Source organism: Procambarus clarkii, chromosome 25, assembly GCF_040958095.1.
Source record: "Procambarus clarkii isolate CNS0578487 chromosome 25, FALCON_Pclarkii_2.0, whole genome shotgun sequence".
NCBI lineage: Eukaryota > Metazoa > Arthropoda > Malacostraca > Decapoda > Cambaridae > Procambarus > Procambarus clarkii.
The window spans coordinates 30,898,189-30,916,821 of record NC_091174.1 but is presented as its reverse complement, the minus strand read 5'-3'; the positions used below and the strand labels follow the sequence as shown (position 1 = coordinate 30,916,821).

General features: G+C 45.5%; 1 protein-coding gene across 1 annotated transcript in view; it reads right to left on the bottom strand.

Annotated features, from left to right (window-relative positions):
- The window catches only part of LOC138368501 (dynein beta chain, ciliary-like), a 255,884-nt gene that overhangs the window by 211,371 nt on the left and 25,880 nt on the right, over positions 1-18,633 (bottom strand). Inside the window, exons 6-8 of the mRNA XM_069331025.1 lie at positions 18,240-18,344; positions 17,968-18,123; positions 17,713-17,841 (exon numbers count right to left, since the gene is read on the bottom strand). Coding sequence (XP_069187126.1) covers positions 17,713-17,841; positions 17,968-18,123; positions 18,240-18,344 — 390 coding nt within the window. The remainder of the gene's footprint in view (positions 1-17,712; positions 17,842-17,967; positions 18,124-18,239; positions 18,345-18,633) is intronic.

Genomic DNA, 18,633 nt, shown 5'->3' with positions numbered 1-18,633 from the left:
AGTGGCACCAAGCCTGACTCGAAAGGTACGACGAGAGAGAAAGCTTTGAAGGAAGAGAGGGAGATTACCACGAAGGCCAAATGAACGAAGTTGGGACAGAATATGATATCTCCAAGTTGTGTCATAAGCCTTTTCCAGGTCAAAAAGAACAGCAACAACGGTGGTCTTCGCAGCAAAAGCAGTACGAATATAGACCTCCAAGTTCACCAGGACATCAGTCATGCTGCGGCACTTGCGAAAACCAAATTGAGAAGGAGAGAGGTGGTGATGGTGTTTCAAGAACCACATCAGACTGATATTTACCATACGCTCAAACAGCTTGCAAACACAACTCGTAAGAGCAATAGGGCGGAAGTCCTTAGGAGACGTACTGAGAGACCTTGGTTTCCGAATAGGGAGTACAACGGCATCGAGCCAGTCCTCAGGGACGGACGACGACTCCCAGACCTGGTTATACAGACTCAGTAAATACTGAGACGTGCACGGAGGGAGATGGCGAAGCATCTCATAATGAACGTCATCCGAGCCCGCCGCCGTAGATCCACAGAGGGCCAGGGCAGACTGAAGTTCAGAATGAGAGAAAGGATCGTTATAGGGAAGGCGGAGATGAGTGCGGAAATGTAAAGGATAAGATTCAAGAACAGGCTTACGAAGAAGGAAGGATTGAGAAGATGAGAACCAGAGCTAACAGAAGAAAAGTGGGAACCCAGTTCGGTCGCGACCTTCACTGGACCCACCACGAGAGTACCAGAGAGGCGGAGAACCGGCGAGACATCTGGAACGAACTTGCCCGCAATCTTGCGGATCTTCTTCCAGATCTGTGGCAGAGGAGTATCGGATGTAATGGTGGAAACATAAGATTTCCAACTCTCACGTTTAGCTGTACGGATGGTCCTACGGGCCACCTCACTTGACTTCCGAAACAAAATAAAAGAAACAGCCGTCTGCCGGCGGCGGTGTTTCTTCCAGGCTGCACGCTTACAGCAGACAGCCCGAGCACAGTCCGCATTCCATTAGGGAATGCACTTCCGTGTGCCCCGGGAAGAAGAGCGAGGGGCAGCGTTGAAGACAGTGTCATAAAAAAGAAGGAGGGCGCGAGGAAAAGGCAGAGAGTAGAGGTCAGAGAGAGTAGCGCGGAGGGTGAATAGGCACCAGTCAGCCTTAGCAAACTGCCACCTAGGGAAGGAGAGGGGAAGGTGGAAAGAGAAAAAAGAAACGAGGATAGGGAAATGTTATGGAGGTCATCAAGAACCTGCCACGTGAAATCTAAGTAAAGAGACGACGAGCAGAGAGAGAGATCACGACAGGAAAGGGTGCGAGTTCGAGAGTCCACATGAATGGGCTCACCAGAATTTAGAAGAGATAGAGAAGAAGCGAGGACGAACGGTTCGAGAAGAGGGCCTCGGGTGTTTGTCAGGACATCACCCCAGAGGGAATGTCGACAGTTGAAATCACCCAAAGGAGCACCGGCTCTAGCAAGAAGTCCAGGAGGGGCTTAAGATCAGGGAAGGGAAAGCGGGACATTTGGGGGGAGATAAATGGAACAGACTGTATACCATTTACCCACAAAAACACGGGCAGAAGAACAATGGATAGGTGACGGAAGTAGTAAGGGGACGAAGGGAATATCAGATCGAATTAAGAGAACAGTAGAGTTATGAGTCCCAGCAAGAGCTGGAGGGGAGGGGGGGGGGGAGAAAGAAAGGAATAACCACGAAAGTGACCAGGACGAGCACCAGCATTGGTTCCTGGAGACAAACACAAAGCGGTGAAAACTGTGTAATTAGAAGTTGGAGTTCATGGAAGTTGGCATAAAATCCACGAATATTCCACTGAAGAATAGACATTACCAAAGAGAAAGGACAGTAACAGAGAACAAGAAAGAAATAAAGGTACAGAAGAACACAGTTTATTAGAGAATCTCAGGATCAGGGTCAGGAGTAGGGTTGGCAAAATCAGGGTTAGGGGGCATGGGTAAAATTAGTAAGGATAGAGGGAAGGGAGCGAGAGGACAGACCAGAGGCGGACTGACGGGGTCCGGAGGAGGAGACAACTGAGAGGGGCAGGCAAGGACAGCTGGAGAAGGGGTGGGGGGGAGGGCAGAAGGCAGGGAGTGCACCTCAGCAAGGGCAGCAACAGAGAGGGAATCGGGGGCGAAAGAAACCTCCATATCTGGGACAGGGGGTTCGACCACTGAAATGGGAGGGGATGTAGTGACAGTCAGAGGGAGGGGGTGAGGAAGAAAGCGAAACCTTCTTACCCGCTGAAGAGGAAGAAGGAGAGGAGCCAGGCTTACGTTTCTGACTCTAAGAGACAGGCGTTCCAGTAACAACGTACCGGGCGACAGACTCAATGGTCTCAGCAGGAGAAGAGGAACGAGAGCGAACAACACGAAGATTGCTGGGAGGATGATGGATATCAGCCTGGACAGACAAGTGGCATGAAGGGTCAAGAGACTGGGGGGGAGGGTCGGGAAGAAAGAGTGGAGGGAGATGGGGAAGAAGACAAAGGAGATATGGTGGACTGGGTAGGAAAGGGGGAAACCCCAGATGGAGAACCGGGAGAGGAGGTAAAGGAATAGGGGAGGAGGTGGTGGGTGTGGTCGGGTTTAAGGCCTGGAAACGGTTGTGAGACTGAGGAAGACGGGAAGGATGAGGAGAGGTAGAACGCAACACGCGAGCGTAAGAGACGCCCGCAAAAGGGGTGAAACGACGAACTTGGCGTCTCGCTTCAGGAAAAGACAGACGATCACAGTGCTTCAAGTTGAGGACGGCTTCCTCGAGTTTGTAGTGCATACACAAGTGTGAGAAGGTAGGGTGGGCTTCACCGCAATTGAGGCAGCGAGCCTGGGGAGAAGTGCACTCGGACTTAGAATGACTATCGTCCCCACACATGGGGCACAGATACACAGTACTGGTGCATTTGAGGACACCGTGCCCGAACTTCCAACACTTATACATGCAGTTATACCTCTACCCGTGTTATGCCAGTTACACATCAACACTATAATACTTATACCAAAATAATAATTACAATAATAACAATACTCATGGTACAAGCATCCCACTGAAGGCCAAATATACTAAATGTATTACACACAGAAATCACAATAGCGTGATGCATCAAGTGAACAAATCCACAAGGGCCGGGACGAGGGGTTCGAACCTACGTCCGAGAGGATCCCAGATGCTGCCTTAATCGACTGAGCTACAACATGGTTAAAAGAATGTCCCCCCTTTTACATCAAAATTTTGTTTTGTAATTGCCATTCTTGCCTTGTTTTCCTACAACCAACCTTCTTATGCAATCAAGTATAGACCCAGAACTAAACCTCTTATCCACTATCTAAGACAATCATCACTTTAATGATCAAAATTGCAGATATTTTACAGCTCATGATGTAAACAATGTATTAACACATAATCACAATATCTCTGTAATTAACTTGAATGTAAGATCACTTAGCAAACACTTCGACGATGTTAGTGCCTTGATTGAAACTATTGACAACAAATTCTCTTATTATACTTACTGAAACGTGGTTAAAAAGAGGATACTACTCAACTCTTTAACATGCCAAACTACTCAGCAATTTACAACTGTCGACCAATTCAGAGAGGTGGTGGTACTGCTCTTTACTACCACCAAGAGCTAACATGCTTAAGAGTAATTAGAACTAGAGACTACTGTGGGGAGTATATCTTAGCCAGTTTCAGAGTCAAGTGTGCTGAGTCTGTCCTGACTGTGGGAGCAGTCTAGAGAATTCCTAACACTCATGTGTCCGAATTTAATTCTAATCTTAGAAATCTAATACTAGATAACAGACTGAACAAAAACCATCTAATTATCGCAGGGGACTTTAATATTGACCTCTGCGAGCCTGAAAACCCTACTTCTGCCAGCTTCCTTAACTGTATGAATTCCTGCTTCCTCATACCCTTAATCACTAGACCTACTAGAATCACTGATAGTACTGCCACGGCGCTTGATCACATCTGGACCAACATAACCTCTCTGCTTACTTCAGGGATAATCATCAATAGCACTACAGACCATTACCCCACATTTCTCCTAACTAACATTAACAAACCACCTCTAGAGACAAGGGTGATAAGCTTTAGGCTGCACAATGAAACTGTCATAAGCAATTTTATAGCTGCTGCTGCTAATGTCAACTGGGAGTCCGAATTAGCCAAAACTCTTATCTAGCCAAACACAATATACTTAGCTCTTGTCAATATGGCTTCAGACCCCAAAAAAGCACTAACGATGCATTTATAGTATGATTAACTTGATACATGCAGCTCTTGATAAAAATGAGTTCCCTATTGGGTTATTTGTGGACCTGCGTAAGGCTTTTGACACTGTCAACTACCAAAACCTTGTTCTTGAATTACAACATTATGGAGTCAGAGGTCACTCCATGCAGTACCTTAAGTCTTACCTCACTGACAGGTTCCAAAATGTTTCTGTGAATAATTCAATTTCTCCCACCCTACCCATCAACATTAGTGTTCCCCAGGGCAGCTTACTTGGCCCTCTCCTCTTTCTCATCTACATTAATGACCTTTCCAAATGCCTCCTAACATCTCAAACCAATTCTATTTGCTGACGACACGACCTTCATTTACTCCAGTCCTGACCCCCTTGCTCTAAATGTCACAGTGAATACTGAGCTAAATAAAGTCCATCACTTGCTAACTGCCAACAAACTCACCCTCAATATTGACAAGACTTTAAATATTTTGTTTGGCAATAAATCCTCAAATCAAATAAATCTCAGGATTAACAATACCCAAATTTGTAACAAAGTAGATGGCAAATTCCTTGGCTTTCTCATTGACCACAAGCTGAATTTCCAGCTACACATTCTAAATATATGAAAAAAAGTTAAAAAAAAACTGTTGGCATTATTTCTAAGATCAGATATTATGTACCTCACCCTGCCTCGGTGACACTATTACTCTCTCATCTATCCTTATATCAACTATGGTATTTGTGCTTGGGGTTCTACTACCCAAAATCATTTACATCCTCTAATTACTCAACACAAAGCTGCTATTAGAACAATATCCAACTCTGGCCCCAGACATCACTCGGTACCCTTACTCAAATCTCTGAATATGTTAGATATTAAGTCACTGCACATCCTCTCATGTGTATTTTATATATATTAAACGCTGAACTGTAATGTCAATCCTGACCTTAAAAGCTTCCTAGAAGGTTGTAACAGATCCCATGGGCACCACACCAGAAACAAATACCTATTTGATATTCCAAGAGTACGACTTAGTCAAACTAGAAATGGTTTACAAATCAAGGGACCTCGAATGTGGAATGACCTTACCAACTATGTTAAAGACTCCCAACCAGTTTAAGATAAAAACTAAGTACTACCTAATTAACTCAGTGTAACCTACCTCACACCTAAATGTCTACCTATGTCTACGATTTTAAACAATGTTGACCAAATTGTATTTTTGCTTTTCTTCTGCCATGTTCCCCCTTTTTTCATTTTTTTTCTTATTTTTTCTCAACACAATTTATACTTTAATCTCAACTAGTATTAAGTTTTAGTCTTAGTGTTTTTCCTGCCCGAAACGCTTTGCGTAATAGTGGCTTTAGGCATTGTATGTACTAGCTCTATCTATAAATCCTTCAACTTTTGTATCTCACCTTATATGTATGTACTTTACCTGAATAAATATTTGTACTTGTAATTGCAACCGGGAAATCCTCTTGATTTACCAACGGATCCTGCAGTCGCTTCGAGACACAAACCAGTGTCTCGAAGCGACTGCAGGATCCGTTGGTAAATCAAGATGATTTCCCGGTTACAATTATTTTAACCATGTCGTAGCTCAGTCGATTAAGGCAGCGTCTGGGATCCTCTCGGACGTAGGTTCGAACCCTCGTTACGGCCCTTGTGGATTTGTTTACTAAATGTATCATATCTCAATAATAATAACAAGAATTTCTGTGCCAATTCATCTCATTCTCACATGATTCACTTAAGAGCATCAATACAATATAGGCGTCACATACAAATATAAATATCTCAAACCAATTGGAAATAGTTATATCACTTTCATGCTCTCCACGTACGGGACTGGACGTACCCCAAGGTGAAATGGACGTTTTCGGGTGACCGAGCGGCAACACTGAAAAGTGCATACTCTTTTCGTTGTCTTGACCTTAATTTTCAATGTACAGATTTCATTTTTATACCAATGTGTTCACAATAGATTGATCTATAAGAATATATGTATATGTCACCAACGCATGAGTTAAATCACACAAAAAACTAAGGAACTACATCAATCACTAGCCGTGAGCTCCAAACAGCGACGAAATGTTTCTATTCTTTTCAGAGTTGTCAACTCCACACTTGGCCTATAGCGTTAAATTTGGTATCACTGTGATCGCAATTAAATTTCCTACACGGACATATGCATATAAATGTAGAACCATGATCGCGGTCCACACCAAGAGTGTGTGAGGTGGGCGATCACACTTGCCGTGTCAACAATACAATAGTCTTTCCACTAAGTTACAATACAATGCCATTCTCCCAAATAAGCCATGTGCCTATTAGAGAAAACGGAAATTTAATGGTAAACATTTTCATACTATCCCCAAGTCGATCGAATAAGAATTTGATTTTATACAAATATTTTTTAATCGCGCGAAAATTTACAACGCTACTGCACCTTGGGATAAAAATACCGGTATTTACGCGTCGTTGATTTATGACCCCGGGGCGCGAAAGTGTTTTAATAAACATTCATATATATTTGCAACTCGTCCTCCTGTTGAGGATGAGTTGGTACTATAGATAGTACCTATTGTGACGGTAGTCAATAGTCACGAATTCGTACATACTTTGCTTTTAGATAGTAGTATACAGTCTAGTAAGGAACTTTTTTTTAAATAAATGAAGCTAAAACACAAACTTAAATATTTCTAGGCCTAGTATAGTACACATATGTACTATATTAGGCCTCAGATATCATGTATTAGGCACAGGGAGGTGAGAGGAAGGATCGCCAGCTAGCATCTAGACTGTGTTGGAGGGCAAACTTTCAGGGTGGACTCTAACACGAGTTCACTCATTCTAGATTCTGTAATTGATTCTGATTCTGTCAAAATTCTGTAAAGGATATACAGCTCTTGTTTGGTATCTATGTGGAGCATAGAACCAGGACTGTTCATTAAGACTATGGTCGCCATTATAGCTTCTCTGTGAGTAGAGATTCAGCCACTAGCAACGATTTATCATTTAAGTGTATGGACAGAGGAAGAGAGAGCGAGAGGTAACTTGTGGTCGCAAAGCCAACGGTTCTCAGTCTGTATCAACACAGGCTAGTAGACCGTGATGTCATCCCAGGCATCACGTGACTAGATGGAGGCCCCGCCGTTGGTTGGGGGAACTCATAGGCCTTGCCCCGCTTATCTCTGATTGGTGGATTCATAGACAGAGGGGGACAAGTGGGGGTCGCTTCTACCTAGCCGTCGTCACCCATTCTGGCCGCTTGTCACTGTGTTTGGAACACGTGTCTTTCCGTAGCCCGGCCAAACTGTGAGAAAATACCGTCTATAGCAACATTTAAGTAACTCATTCTTTATTGTTCCTTGAACCCAGGTCTGTCAAGCAGAATCCGGAATCGCGGCGATAGGAATTTCGATACATTACGAGTGAAACTAAGTAAACAGAGTGTACATAAAGTGTTCACCATAGGAGCAATGACACTGCATTGTGTAAGATCTATGATGACTGTCAGCATCTGAAGTCATCCGTCACGATATGGATACGATAATTGACTAGGAGAGAATAGGGAAGGTTTACCAGTGTTTGTGAAATCCTCCTTTGGTAATTAAGTGAATTACCACCACTTTGGTGAACACAGAATTCCCACCAATCACATTACCATTGTCTCACTTCACCACACGCTGGTACAGGCATCATCACGCTCGTTGTGTGTGTGAGTGAAGCTGCTCACATGAATTCCTACGTCAGTTAGATAGCTAATACTGCTTGCGTTGCTGTGTCACCGTGCCGTGCGCCCGTGAACAAAATAATTCGTTGCATCACCTGATCAGCATCCCGTGTCACACTGGGTCACACTCATGTGGTCTCCCATAACCAAGTGTGGAGGAAGTTTGGGTGATCTTCTGTCAACTGCCGATTTCAGTGCCTGTATGAATGTGGTGGTGCAACTGAGAAAAGACCGGTCTAAGTGAGTACTCATATTTATGTTTTGGTGCTGAAGTTTCTGGAATGACGTCAAGTCAGGTTCCGGCTGTATGTTGTCCTATTTGCACCTAATTAGGTGAAGGAAGCGAAGTCGAGGGAATGCACCTGTGCTGAACGCCGCAGTATGTTGGAGGGAACTGCCGTGATTAGTCGTTAATGTATGTAATACACCAAGGAACACAGAGTCTTTAGGACAAATTGTGTATTTGTTGTTCGGTTAAATATTTTACCAGTGTGTCAAGATTTTCTCATGTATGGGTTGTCTTATTGCAGAAGAAACCAGTAATTCCAGGAGGGGTAAAGGGGTGATCAGCAGTGATACCCTGTGTATGTAATTACTGAGATTGATTAACCGTGTGTTTATTAATTACGATTGTGTTGTGTTGTGATTTTGGGCAGTGCTATTGATTAGCACTGATTGGTGTAACCTGTGATTCTGCGTTTTGTTTGTCTGCGCGACAAGGACTTGGGGTAATCTTTAATTGGTAATTATGGATTCAGTGAGAAGTTAATTAGGAGTAATTAACGTCACCAAGGAAATTCTCATAATTTTCATGAGAGCTGTCGTGAGTAGCAGTGTTGAGTTAACATAATTCATTCTGGATAAATTATCTGTCAGATTGACGGTAATTACTCGACGTTAATTACCATTAACTAATTTATCAAAGTGAATTCACACAGTTCCAATTCATATAATTTTGATGAGAGCTGTCGTGAGTGGCAGCGTCGAGTTAACGTAATTCGTTCTGGATTAATTATCTGTCTGACAATAATTAATCACTCAAGTGAATTAAGGGTAATTAATGTTATCAAAGCGAATTGACTCGGAGTTTTGGTGGCAAGCTTTTGCTTGTGACAGCGATGTTTTAATGTAATTTGTTCTCGATTAATTATCAGTGTTTAAGAGTAATTAATGTAATTACTCAGTGAGTGCTTGGTTAGTACGAGTGACTGAATAATTATGGCTAGCAAATTATTGTTTTGATTTGTTTGTCTGAGAGACAAGATTGTGATTAACGTAGAGGGCTTTGTTGCTTACTGTCCGCTCAACTGACAGTCAACTAACGTAATTAATCACCCAGACTTATTAGTGTAACTTGTTAGAATAATGTTTTGATTGTCGTCTTGAGAGAAGAGTGTTAGCGTAACTGAGAGGATTACCGGAGATTTCTCATATTGACCTGCCTTGCTGAGTTTACATTCTTTTAATTGCTTTTTTGTTGCAATTACTTGAATTGCAACTTGAGTCCCTAAGTGAGCACCCATATTGTCCAGTTCACTCATTATATCAGTCCAAAGCAGCACATAAGGAAATCTGTTGCTAAATTTGAGAGTGGCAAAGGAGAGAACGTCTTGCTAAACTTGCTGTTTGATCAGCTGTCTTTAACGTGTCACCGAAGGATATTAACGTAACATCAAGATTGTTTTGTTTGTATTAGATTTAGTTCTTTATGAATAAATTATCTTTAATAAATCTCTATGTCTATATAAATATTATATAGACATAAATATTATTCCAATATTATTCTCATTCTCCCACACCTACTGCAATATATTGAACTGTTCTTGCAATTCTTTATTGAAGGCCCGAGTCTGGATCCGAATCCGATTTATGGCCGCACACATCATATTAAATTTGGTGTGAGAACTCATGAACTCCCCTTTATATTGCACTAAGCCTTCAAGAAGCTCAACCTATTGGATAAGTAAGTAATTATCAAAAGAAGGCATCAAACCTGGAAGGCTATGTAGCATCATCAAATGAGCAGAATAATCACAGGGCACTAAATATCACCAAGGATGCCAATACGAGAACAGCAACGCATAAGGCGAACGATATCAAAAGCATCCGATTCACCAAGAATTCCATAGAGGGACAAGTGACCGTGAGGGACGGTCGGAAAACAAGACACACGCTCCTCCTGGAAGTCAGGACATTCAACAAGGATATCCACAACCGTAAGAGGGACAATGCAATTTGGAAAATAAGGAGCAGGGCGGCGCTCCAGTAAGTGACCATGAGTTAAGAGTGTATGGCCAATACGCAATTTCGCCAGAGCCCTTTTCTTGCGCCGTTTCCCAGCGCCGGTTACGGTGGTAAGAGGACGTCCATGAGGACACACTACTCTTAAGAGTACGCAGTTTGTTACCAGTCTCAGAAGACCAACAATCCCGCCAATCGGTAAAGATGGAGGAATGAATAACTGGGTAAAAGCGGAATAAGAAATACCTTTACGGAAGATGGGACAAGATCGGACAGCTTCCTTAGCGGATGCGTCTGCACACTCATTTAAATAGACACCAATATGGCTGCGAACCCAGTAAAACTCAACTGACTTAAATTTACCTTAAATAGGAAACAGCCAATGCTGAATCTCGACAACTACTGGATGAACCGGATTAAAGGACCCGAGAGCCATGAGGGCACTACGAGAGTCAACGATAACTACAAAGGAAGATTGAAAACGAGAAAGCAGAAGACGAAGAGCATAGAGAATAGCATAAAGTTCCGCTGTGAAGATGCTAGTCTCTGGATGTTGGCAACACATATAAGTGCGATCAGGAAAAGCAACAGAGTAGCCTGCACCGTCCAAGACTTAGACCCATCAGTGAAGATAGAAACGGAGAGGGAGTGCGAAGAAAAGTGCTTAAGGAAAAGGCGTTACAGAACCGTAGGAGGGGTAAAAGCTTTAGTGATGCGGGTCAAGGATGTATAAAACTTCGGATGGGGGACTTTCCACGGGGGCAAGGAAGGAACAACACGAGGAGATACATTAGAAATACGAACTGAAAGAGAATCCTGTAAGCAAGATAACCGGACAGAAAGAGGAAGGTGGTGAAGAGGAACAGGAACTAACTTTTACCACAGGAGAGGTAAAAGTTAGAGCACGACAGAGGCGACAGGAAGGATGTTGCAAGTACCGCGCAAGATAGCGAAGACAGTAGCGATTACGGCGATCGTGGAGAAATAGGAAGCCAGTGTCAACATACAAGCCGAGGACGGGAGTCGAACGAAAGGCACCAGAGCTGAGGTGCAACCCAGAATGGTGCAAAGCATCAGGACGGGGAAGAGTAGAAGGAGAAGCAGACGCGTAAGCAGGGCAACCATAATCGAGCTTAGACAGGACGAGAGAGGAATGTAAAGCAAGGAGAGTGCGCTTATCTGCCCCCCAAGAAGTATGGGACTAAACCTTAAGGAGGGTAAGGGCCTTAGAGCATTCAACTCACAGGTAAGAGATATGGGCCGACCAAGACAAACGAGTGTCAAAGATTAGCCCCAAAAGCTTGGCTTAATCCTTGTACACAAGGGGTTGACCATCAAGCGACAAAGAGGGGCGAAGAACGACACGCTTCCAAGTAAAGGTCATAGCACAAGTCTTAGATGTAGAGAACCGGAAGCCATGATCGGTGGCCCAAGACGACACGGCATCAATCGCAAGTTGGAGCCGCCGTTGAAGGAGAGGCGAATCGTCACCCCGACAGCAAAGGGTAAGATCGTCGACATAGAGAGCGGAGAAGACGCCAGAAGGAAGAGAAAAAAGACCATTGAGGGCAACCAGAAAAAGTAGTGCTCAGAATGCTACTGGGGCACACCCTCGTATTGCTGAAAAGAGGCAGAGTGGGCCCAAGCATCACTCTAAAGGAACAACGAAAGAGTAAGCTTTGGAGAAAGAGAGGGAGATTACCACGAAGGCCAAAAGAATAAGCTGGGATAGAATATAATATCGCCAAGTGGTGTCGTAAGTCTTTCCAGGTCAAGAAAGACGGCAACAACGGAGGTCTTCGCAGCAAATGCAGTACGAATATAGACCTCCAAGTTCACCAGGACATCTGTCGTGCTGCGGCACTTGCGAAAACCATATTGAGAAGGGGAGAGGTGGTGATAGTGTTCTAAGAACCACATCAGACGAACGTTAACCATACGTTCAAAGAGTTTGCAGACAACTCGTGAGGGCAATAGGGCGAAAGTCCTTAAGGGATGTCCCAAGAGACCCCGGTTTCCGAACAGGGAGGACAACGGCATCGAGCCAGTCCTCAGGGACTGACGACAACTCTCAGAACCGATTATACAGACTCAGTAAATATGGAGACGTACACGGAGGGAGCTGGCGAAGCATCTCATAATGAATGCCATCGGAGCCCGCCGCCGTAGAACCGCAGAGGGCCAGGGCAGGCCAAAGTTCAGAGAGAGAGAAGAGATCGTTATAGGGAAGGCGAAGATGAGTACAGAAATCCAATGAACAAGAGTCAAGGACAGGTTTACGAAGAAGAAGAGGTTGGGGAAGATGAAAACCAGAGCTAACAGAAGAAAAGTAGGAACCCAGTTCGGTAGCGACCTGCAACGGATCCGCCACAAGAGTACCACGGAGGTGAAATACCGGCGAGACATCGGGAACGAACTTACCCGCTATCTTGCGGTTACGCTTCCAGATCTGTGGCAGAGGAGTTTCGGATGTAATGGTGGAAAACATAAGACGCCCAACATTCACGTTTAGCCGTACGGATGGCCCTACGGGCCACCGCACTCGCCTTCCGAAATAAATGAAAAGAATCGGCCGTCTGCCGGCGGCGGTGTCTCTTCCAGGCTGCACGCTTACAGTAGACAGACCGAGCACAGTCCACATTGTACCAGGGAACGCACTTCCATGGTCCCCGAGAGGAAGAGCGAGGAGTAGAGCAGAGAGCAGCGTCGAAGATGGTTTCATGAAAAAGGAGGAGGGTGCGAGGGAGAGGCAGAATGGATAGTTCAGAGAGAGCAGCACTGAGGGTAAATGGGTTCCAGTCTGCCTTAGCAAACTGCCACCTAGGGAAGGAGAGGGGAGGGTGAAAAGAGAAAAAGGTAACAAGGATGGGGAAATGGTCACTGCCTTGGAGGTCATCAAGAACTTGCCACGTGAATTCCAAGTAAAGAGACGACGAGCAGAGAGAAAGATCAAGACAGGAAAGGGTGCGAGTCCAAGAGTTCAAATGAGTGGGCTCACCAGAATTCAGAAGAGACAGGGAAGAAGAGAGGATGAACGGTTCGAGAAGGCGACCCCGGGTGTTTGTCAGAACATCACCCCAGAGGGTATGTCGACAATTGAAATCACCCAGGAGCAGCACAGGCTCCGGCAAGGAGTCCAGGAGGTGTTTAAGATCGGGATGAGAAAGCCGGACATTCCGGGGGAGGTAGATGGAACAAACCGGTTACGATTTACACACAAAGACACGTTCAGCGGAACATTGGAGAGGCAACGGAAAAAGTAAGGGGATGAAGGAAACATTAGAACGAACCAAGAGAGCCCTAGCAAAAGCCGGGGGGGGGGGTGAAGAAATGAATAGCCACGGAAGCGACCTGGACGAGCATCAAGCATCGGCTCCTGGAAACAGACACAAAGGCGAAAGCTGCAAAATCTGAAGTTGGAATTCATGGAAATTGGCGTAATATCCACGAATATTCCATTGAAGAATAGACATCGACAAAAAGAAAAAGGACAGCAACAGAGGACAATGAAGAAATAAAGGGGAAAAATTAACACAGCACGTTAAAGAAGCACAGGATCAGGATCAGCGAAGTCAGGGTTAGGGGGCATGGGTAAACTGAGTAAGGATGGAGTGAAGGGAGCTGGAGGACCGACCAGAGGCTGACGAGCAGGGTCCGGAGGAGGAGGAGGAGGAGGAGGGGGGGGAAGGGACAACCAAGGGTCAAGGACAGCAGCAGGAGGGGCAGAAACGAGGGAGTGTACCTCAGCAATGGCATCAACCGAGAGGGAAGCGGGAGCCAAAGAAACCTCCATAGCAGGAACAGGGGGCGCAACCACCGAAACAGGAGGGGATGGAGCGAGAGAGTCTGAGGTAGGGAGCGAGGAAGAAAGCAAAGCCTTCTTACCCGCTGGGAAGGAGGAAGGAGAGGAGCCAGGCTTTCGCTTCTGACTCAAAGAGACAGTCGTCTCAGCAACAATGTACTGGGCAACAGATTCAAGCGTCTCAACAGGAGAAGCAGAATGAGAGCAAACAACACGATGGCCGCTGGGAGAGTGATGGACATCATCCCACACTGACAGGCGGCGTGGAGAGCTATGAGACGGAGGAGAAGGGATGTGAAGGTGGATCGGAGGGTGACGAGGAAGAAGACACAGGAGACAAGACAGACTGGGTAGAAAGAAGTGGAACCCCAGACGAAGAAACATGAAGGGGACCCTTCGGGACTGAACTTAAAGGAACAGAGGAGGAGGCGGTGGGCATGTCTGGGTCTAAGGCCTGGAAACGGTTGTGAGACTGAGGAAGGTGGAAAGGACGAAGAAAGGAAAAGCGCAGCACGTGAGCATAAGAGACGTTAGCGGAAGGTGAGGACGGCTGTCTCAAGTTTGAAATATACACACGCGTGAGAGAAGGTAGGGTGGGCCTCACCACAATTGAGGCAGTGAGCCCAGGGAGAAGTTTGTCCCCACACAAGGGGACAGAGAGAGACAGCACTGGAGCACCGAAGGGCACCATGCCCAAACCTCCAGCACTTATTACAGAGACGAGGAGAGGAGATGTACTCCTGGACGGAGCACCTGGCACCAGCAAGAATGACAGAGGGCGGAAGGGTCCAACCATCAAAGGTAATCTTCACAGCCCGAAGGAGGTTGACGGCGACGACCACGAGGGGGATGAGTAAACGTGTCTACCTGGAGGACAGAATGGCCCTGAGCTTCGAGGATATGCCAAATATCTTCGTGACAGTCCTGCAGATTCCTAACACCGGTTACAACATGGGGTGGATGGAGAATAGTGCCAACACTGGCATTCAACCGAGCGTTCTTGGAGACGCAAACAGGGTCTCGCCAAGGCAGGATAAAGCGGCCAAGCGAGTGGTTGCATCCCGAGAAGGAGCAGCAATGACATGGGTACCGATACGGGTGGAGTTGAAAGTAACAGAGACATCTACTGAATCAACAAGGTGCCTATGGAGGGAAAAATCAAGAGGCGTAGAATCCAGAGGGAGGAGATTAAAGTATTCGGCCCACAAAGCGGAACCAAACAAGGCCTGGTACGCATCAGTACGGGAAGGGATCGAGCTAGTGCAGCCGTGGCGTGGACGGCGTTGAGAACCCCCAGAGAGAGAGAGAGAGAGAGAGAGAGATTAAAAGGTGCAGTAGCCACAATGAGAGACTGAGCCGTGCCAGGGGACGAGGTGGTCACCACTGGGGGCTTGTGGCTCGACCCAACCACAAAGGAGAGAGGGGAGCCGAGGGGAGAAGTCAGGAGATTCAAAGGAGAGGCAAGGTCGGGGCCACATGCAGCGGATGATTCAGATCCCGGTCTTCCAACACGGTCCAACTCGAGGGCTTGATCGCCCATCCCACTAGCCCGAGAAGGGCTAAGAGGAACAGAATTCGACATAAGGATGAGAGGTCAGACTTTCATTCACGAATGTGCCCTCACACCCTCCACGGAGCCACAATTAGAGGCAGGACACCCAACAAGAGACATGTTGCCGATCTTGTTGGGGCCCCCCTAGGATTGCGTCGTGAGTACACGCCCCACAAACGCCACCTTAAGAACCGTCAGTCCATCCAGATTGGGTTCAGTGACGAAAGGAGGATTGCCAATAAAAGGGTCGCCTCGCTCGAGACGTTGGGTACTACAGTTCTACGGGTACAAGAGTATGCCTCCTCAAACAACCGGGTGTCAAAACAAAAGAAGGCCGAAAGAATAATCAAAACAGGCAAAAGGTCGCAGGAAATGACAATTAGGAAGGAGAAGATGGGGGGAGGGGAGTAAAACGAAACATAAGGAAAAGGAAAAGTTGTCCAGCAGAATTTGTGAGGACAGCAGCAGGAGCATAAGACCACAAAAGGACAGAGGACTGCCCCAAGGAGCATCACACTCCTGCAGCCGCTCACCAAGCCCCCCTCACGGCAACAACGAGTCGGACAGGGAGGGAGACCTAGTGGATAAGGATTCTAATTGTATTGGAACTGTGGTGGTTGCTCCTGCCTAGTATTTCAGTTTTAAAGTAATTAATCTGCACTGGCACTTAGCGTGTTGTTTTATGCAGTTCTTTCTGTCTGAAGACCTATGTTTTAGTGTCCAGACCCAAATAAGGGAAAACGATAAATCATCCCATCTAGTGCTCAACATGGGGCTATGCAACTTAGGTTCGATCCAATTAATTACGACACAAAGTAACGTAAAGTGGATATTGTTGCAGAATTTTAGTGTGGAACAGTACTGTTGGAGGTTGTTTTATTCATGGTAGTCACCAGTTAGATATACACGCCAACACACACACACACATTATGTCTGGGAATTACAGGGGAAAGTAATGTGGTAATCTATGTGGCTTGCCATGCCTGTGTGCCAATGGATTTTGACGCCCTCACTGAGAACGAATGTCAGCAGCATGTGTTGAGACACAAAGCCAAAGTACAACAGATGATGCAAAGGTGCACTTAGGAGTTGCCTAAGGTGCAAGACAACAGCTTCCATACTTTTGATAAAGTACATGGAAGAAACCGTGGGGATGAGGAGGACGCAATGACAATGCAGTTGTCATCGTGTCCCAAAAGGTATAATGCAGAGCCATACTCCATGTAATGAGGGATACCCTCCTTCAATTCAATGTTAAGGCATATAAACAGACGAAGGGCATTGCCATAGGAGCGTCCAGTAGCGTAGGTATTGCTGACATCTTTATGCATATAGTATTTGAAAGGGACAAACCTACAAACCAGCACACATACCTGAAGTCGACTCATGCCATCCACTAGCCCTAAAGAAATCATTACTCTTTTCCCTAAGATTATGCCTTAAAAGAATAAATAGCTAGGATGAAACCCTCTACCCCCAGCTAGACGACCTTCGGGAGGTTTAGGTGCAGAGGTTACCCTGAGGAAACGCTGAATCACGCCCAGATGAAATTACATAGGAAGAGCAGAGAACAACTTCTCAGGCCCACAGTTGGAGGGATCCGCCCTACCCTCTTCTTTCCTGGTTTTGCAGAGAAACTAAAACTCTCAGACGTATGGACCAGGATGAGGGAGAAATACAGTGACCTCCCTTTGTGGGAGAATTTATCGCAAAATCCACCAATGACTGCATGGAGGCGTGGTAAGTCCATCAAAGAAGCACCCTGTCCAAGTAGGTCTACAACCTTGCACTAATGACTCGATAAAGGAGGACAACCATGCTGAAGAAATCCGTCGGAACCCACCAGGGCAGACCTAACCTGACACAGGAGCCTGCGCAACACACCAAGGTTACCGAGGTATGTGGAGTGGTTATGAAGGACCTACATGCAAACAACTCACTTGAAGGCAGCCTAGGCTATGTCCACCCATAATCATGACATTATTTAGTCACACAGGCAATTATACACTCACACAGGCAGTTATACGTTCACACAGGCAGTTCTCCAACACCAGCGTGACGGCCAGCCTGAAAAGACTTGCAAGACCTGCTTTTCTGTACACATTGGCGTGAGAGCTTACCTTAGCAGACTTCCAGGAACGTTCCTTGGGAATCTTGCCATTGGTGGCCAACAGCACCATCACTGCCGCTGTTACGCTTGACACTCCCGACGGAGGTGACCCGAAAGACTTCAACTCCGTCAGGTTAGCCTGTGGATGAATTTAGAAAACGAAAATTGATTATATTGTTACTTAGCCTAAACTACATAAATTATTGTTAGTTATAATTTGAGGAATGCATAATCTAGATGAGACTAAAATTCTACTCATTCTAACCTTGTTTAGGGTATTAAGGGCTTCTTTAGCTGCCACCAAGGCGGGTTCAGCCTTGACCAAATCCTCCTCGCATTCCTTCCTTCGCTTGGCTACCTCAGTCTCAATGATAGCCACTCGACGTTTTTCTTCGTTGGCCACTTCGTTTTCTTTGGAGACCTGCAAGATGAAAGTTTGTTTATTTAGTAGGTAAAGTAGTGTGAAGAAATGCAAGAGAAAGGTGAGTATGAAGCCATGTAGGGTCCCATGACCCACCATCTTCACCCTGAACCCACCTTGGCTGTCTCAGCTTCCACTATGCGGATAAGCTTGTCAGCCTCGTCATTCTTCTTCTGAAGCTCCACCTCTTGTGTAGCCAACTTAGCCTTGAGGGCGTCCACCTGCAAGATAGAATGAAACATCTGTTTTTATCACATATTTATTTAAAATAGCATAATTGAACTAATGTGAACTTAAAAGTCGTGTTGTGCGAAGACTTTAAAAATATATGTATAAATAGAAAAAAAACAATATAGGGCCGATAAAGCTTCTAATTTTTATATCACTGCAATTCACATAGAGTGTATAACTCTAAAAAAAAGGGGGGTTTATTTATATCTATATGCGAGGCATTAAGCAGCGAGATATTTTGACTCCCTCAAACACATTAAATGATCTTCCAGAACCTTT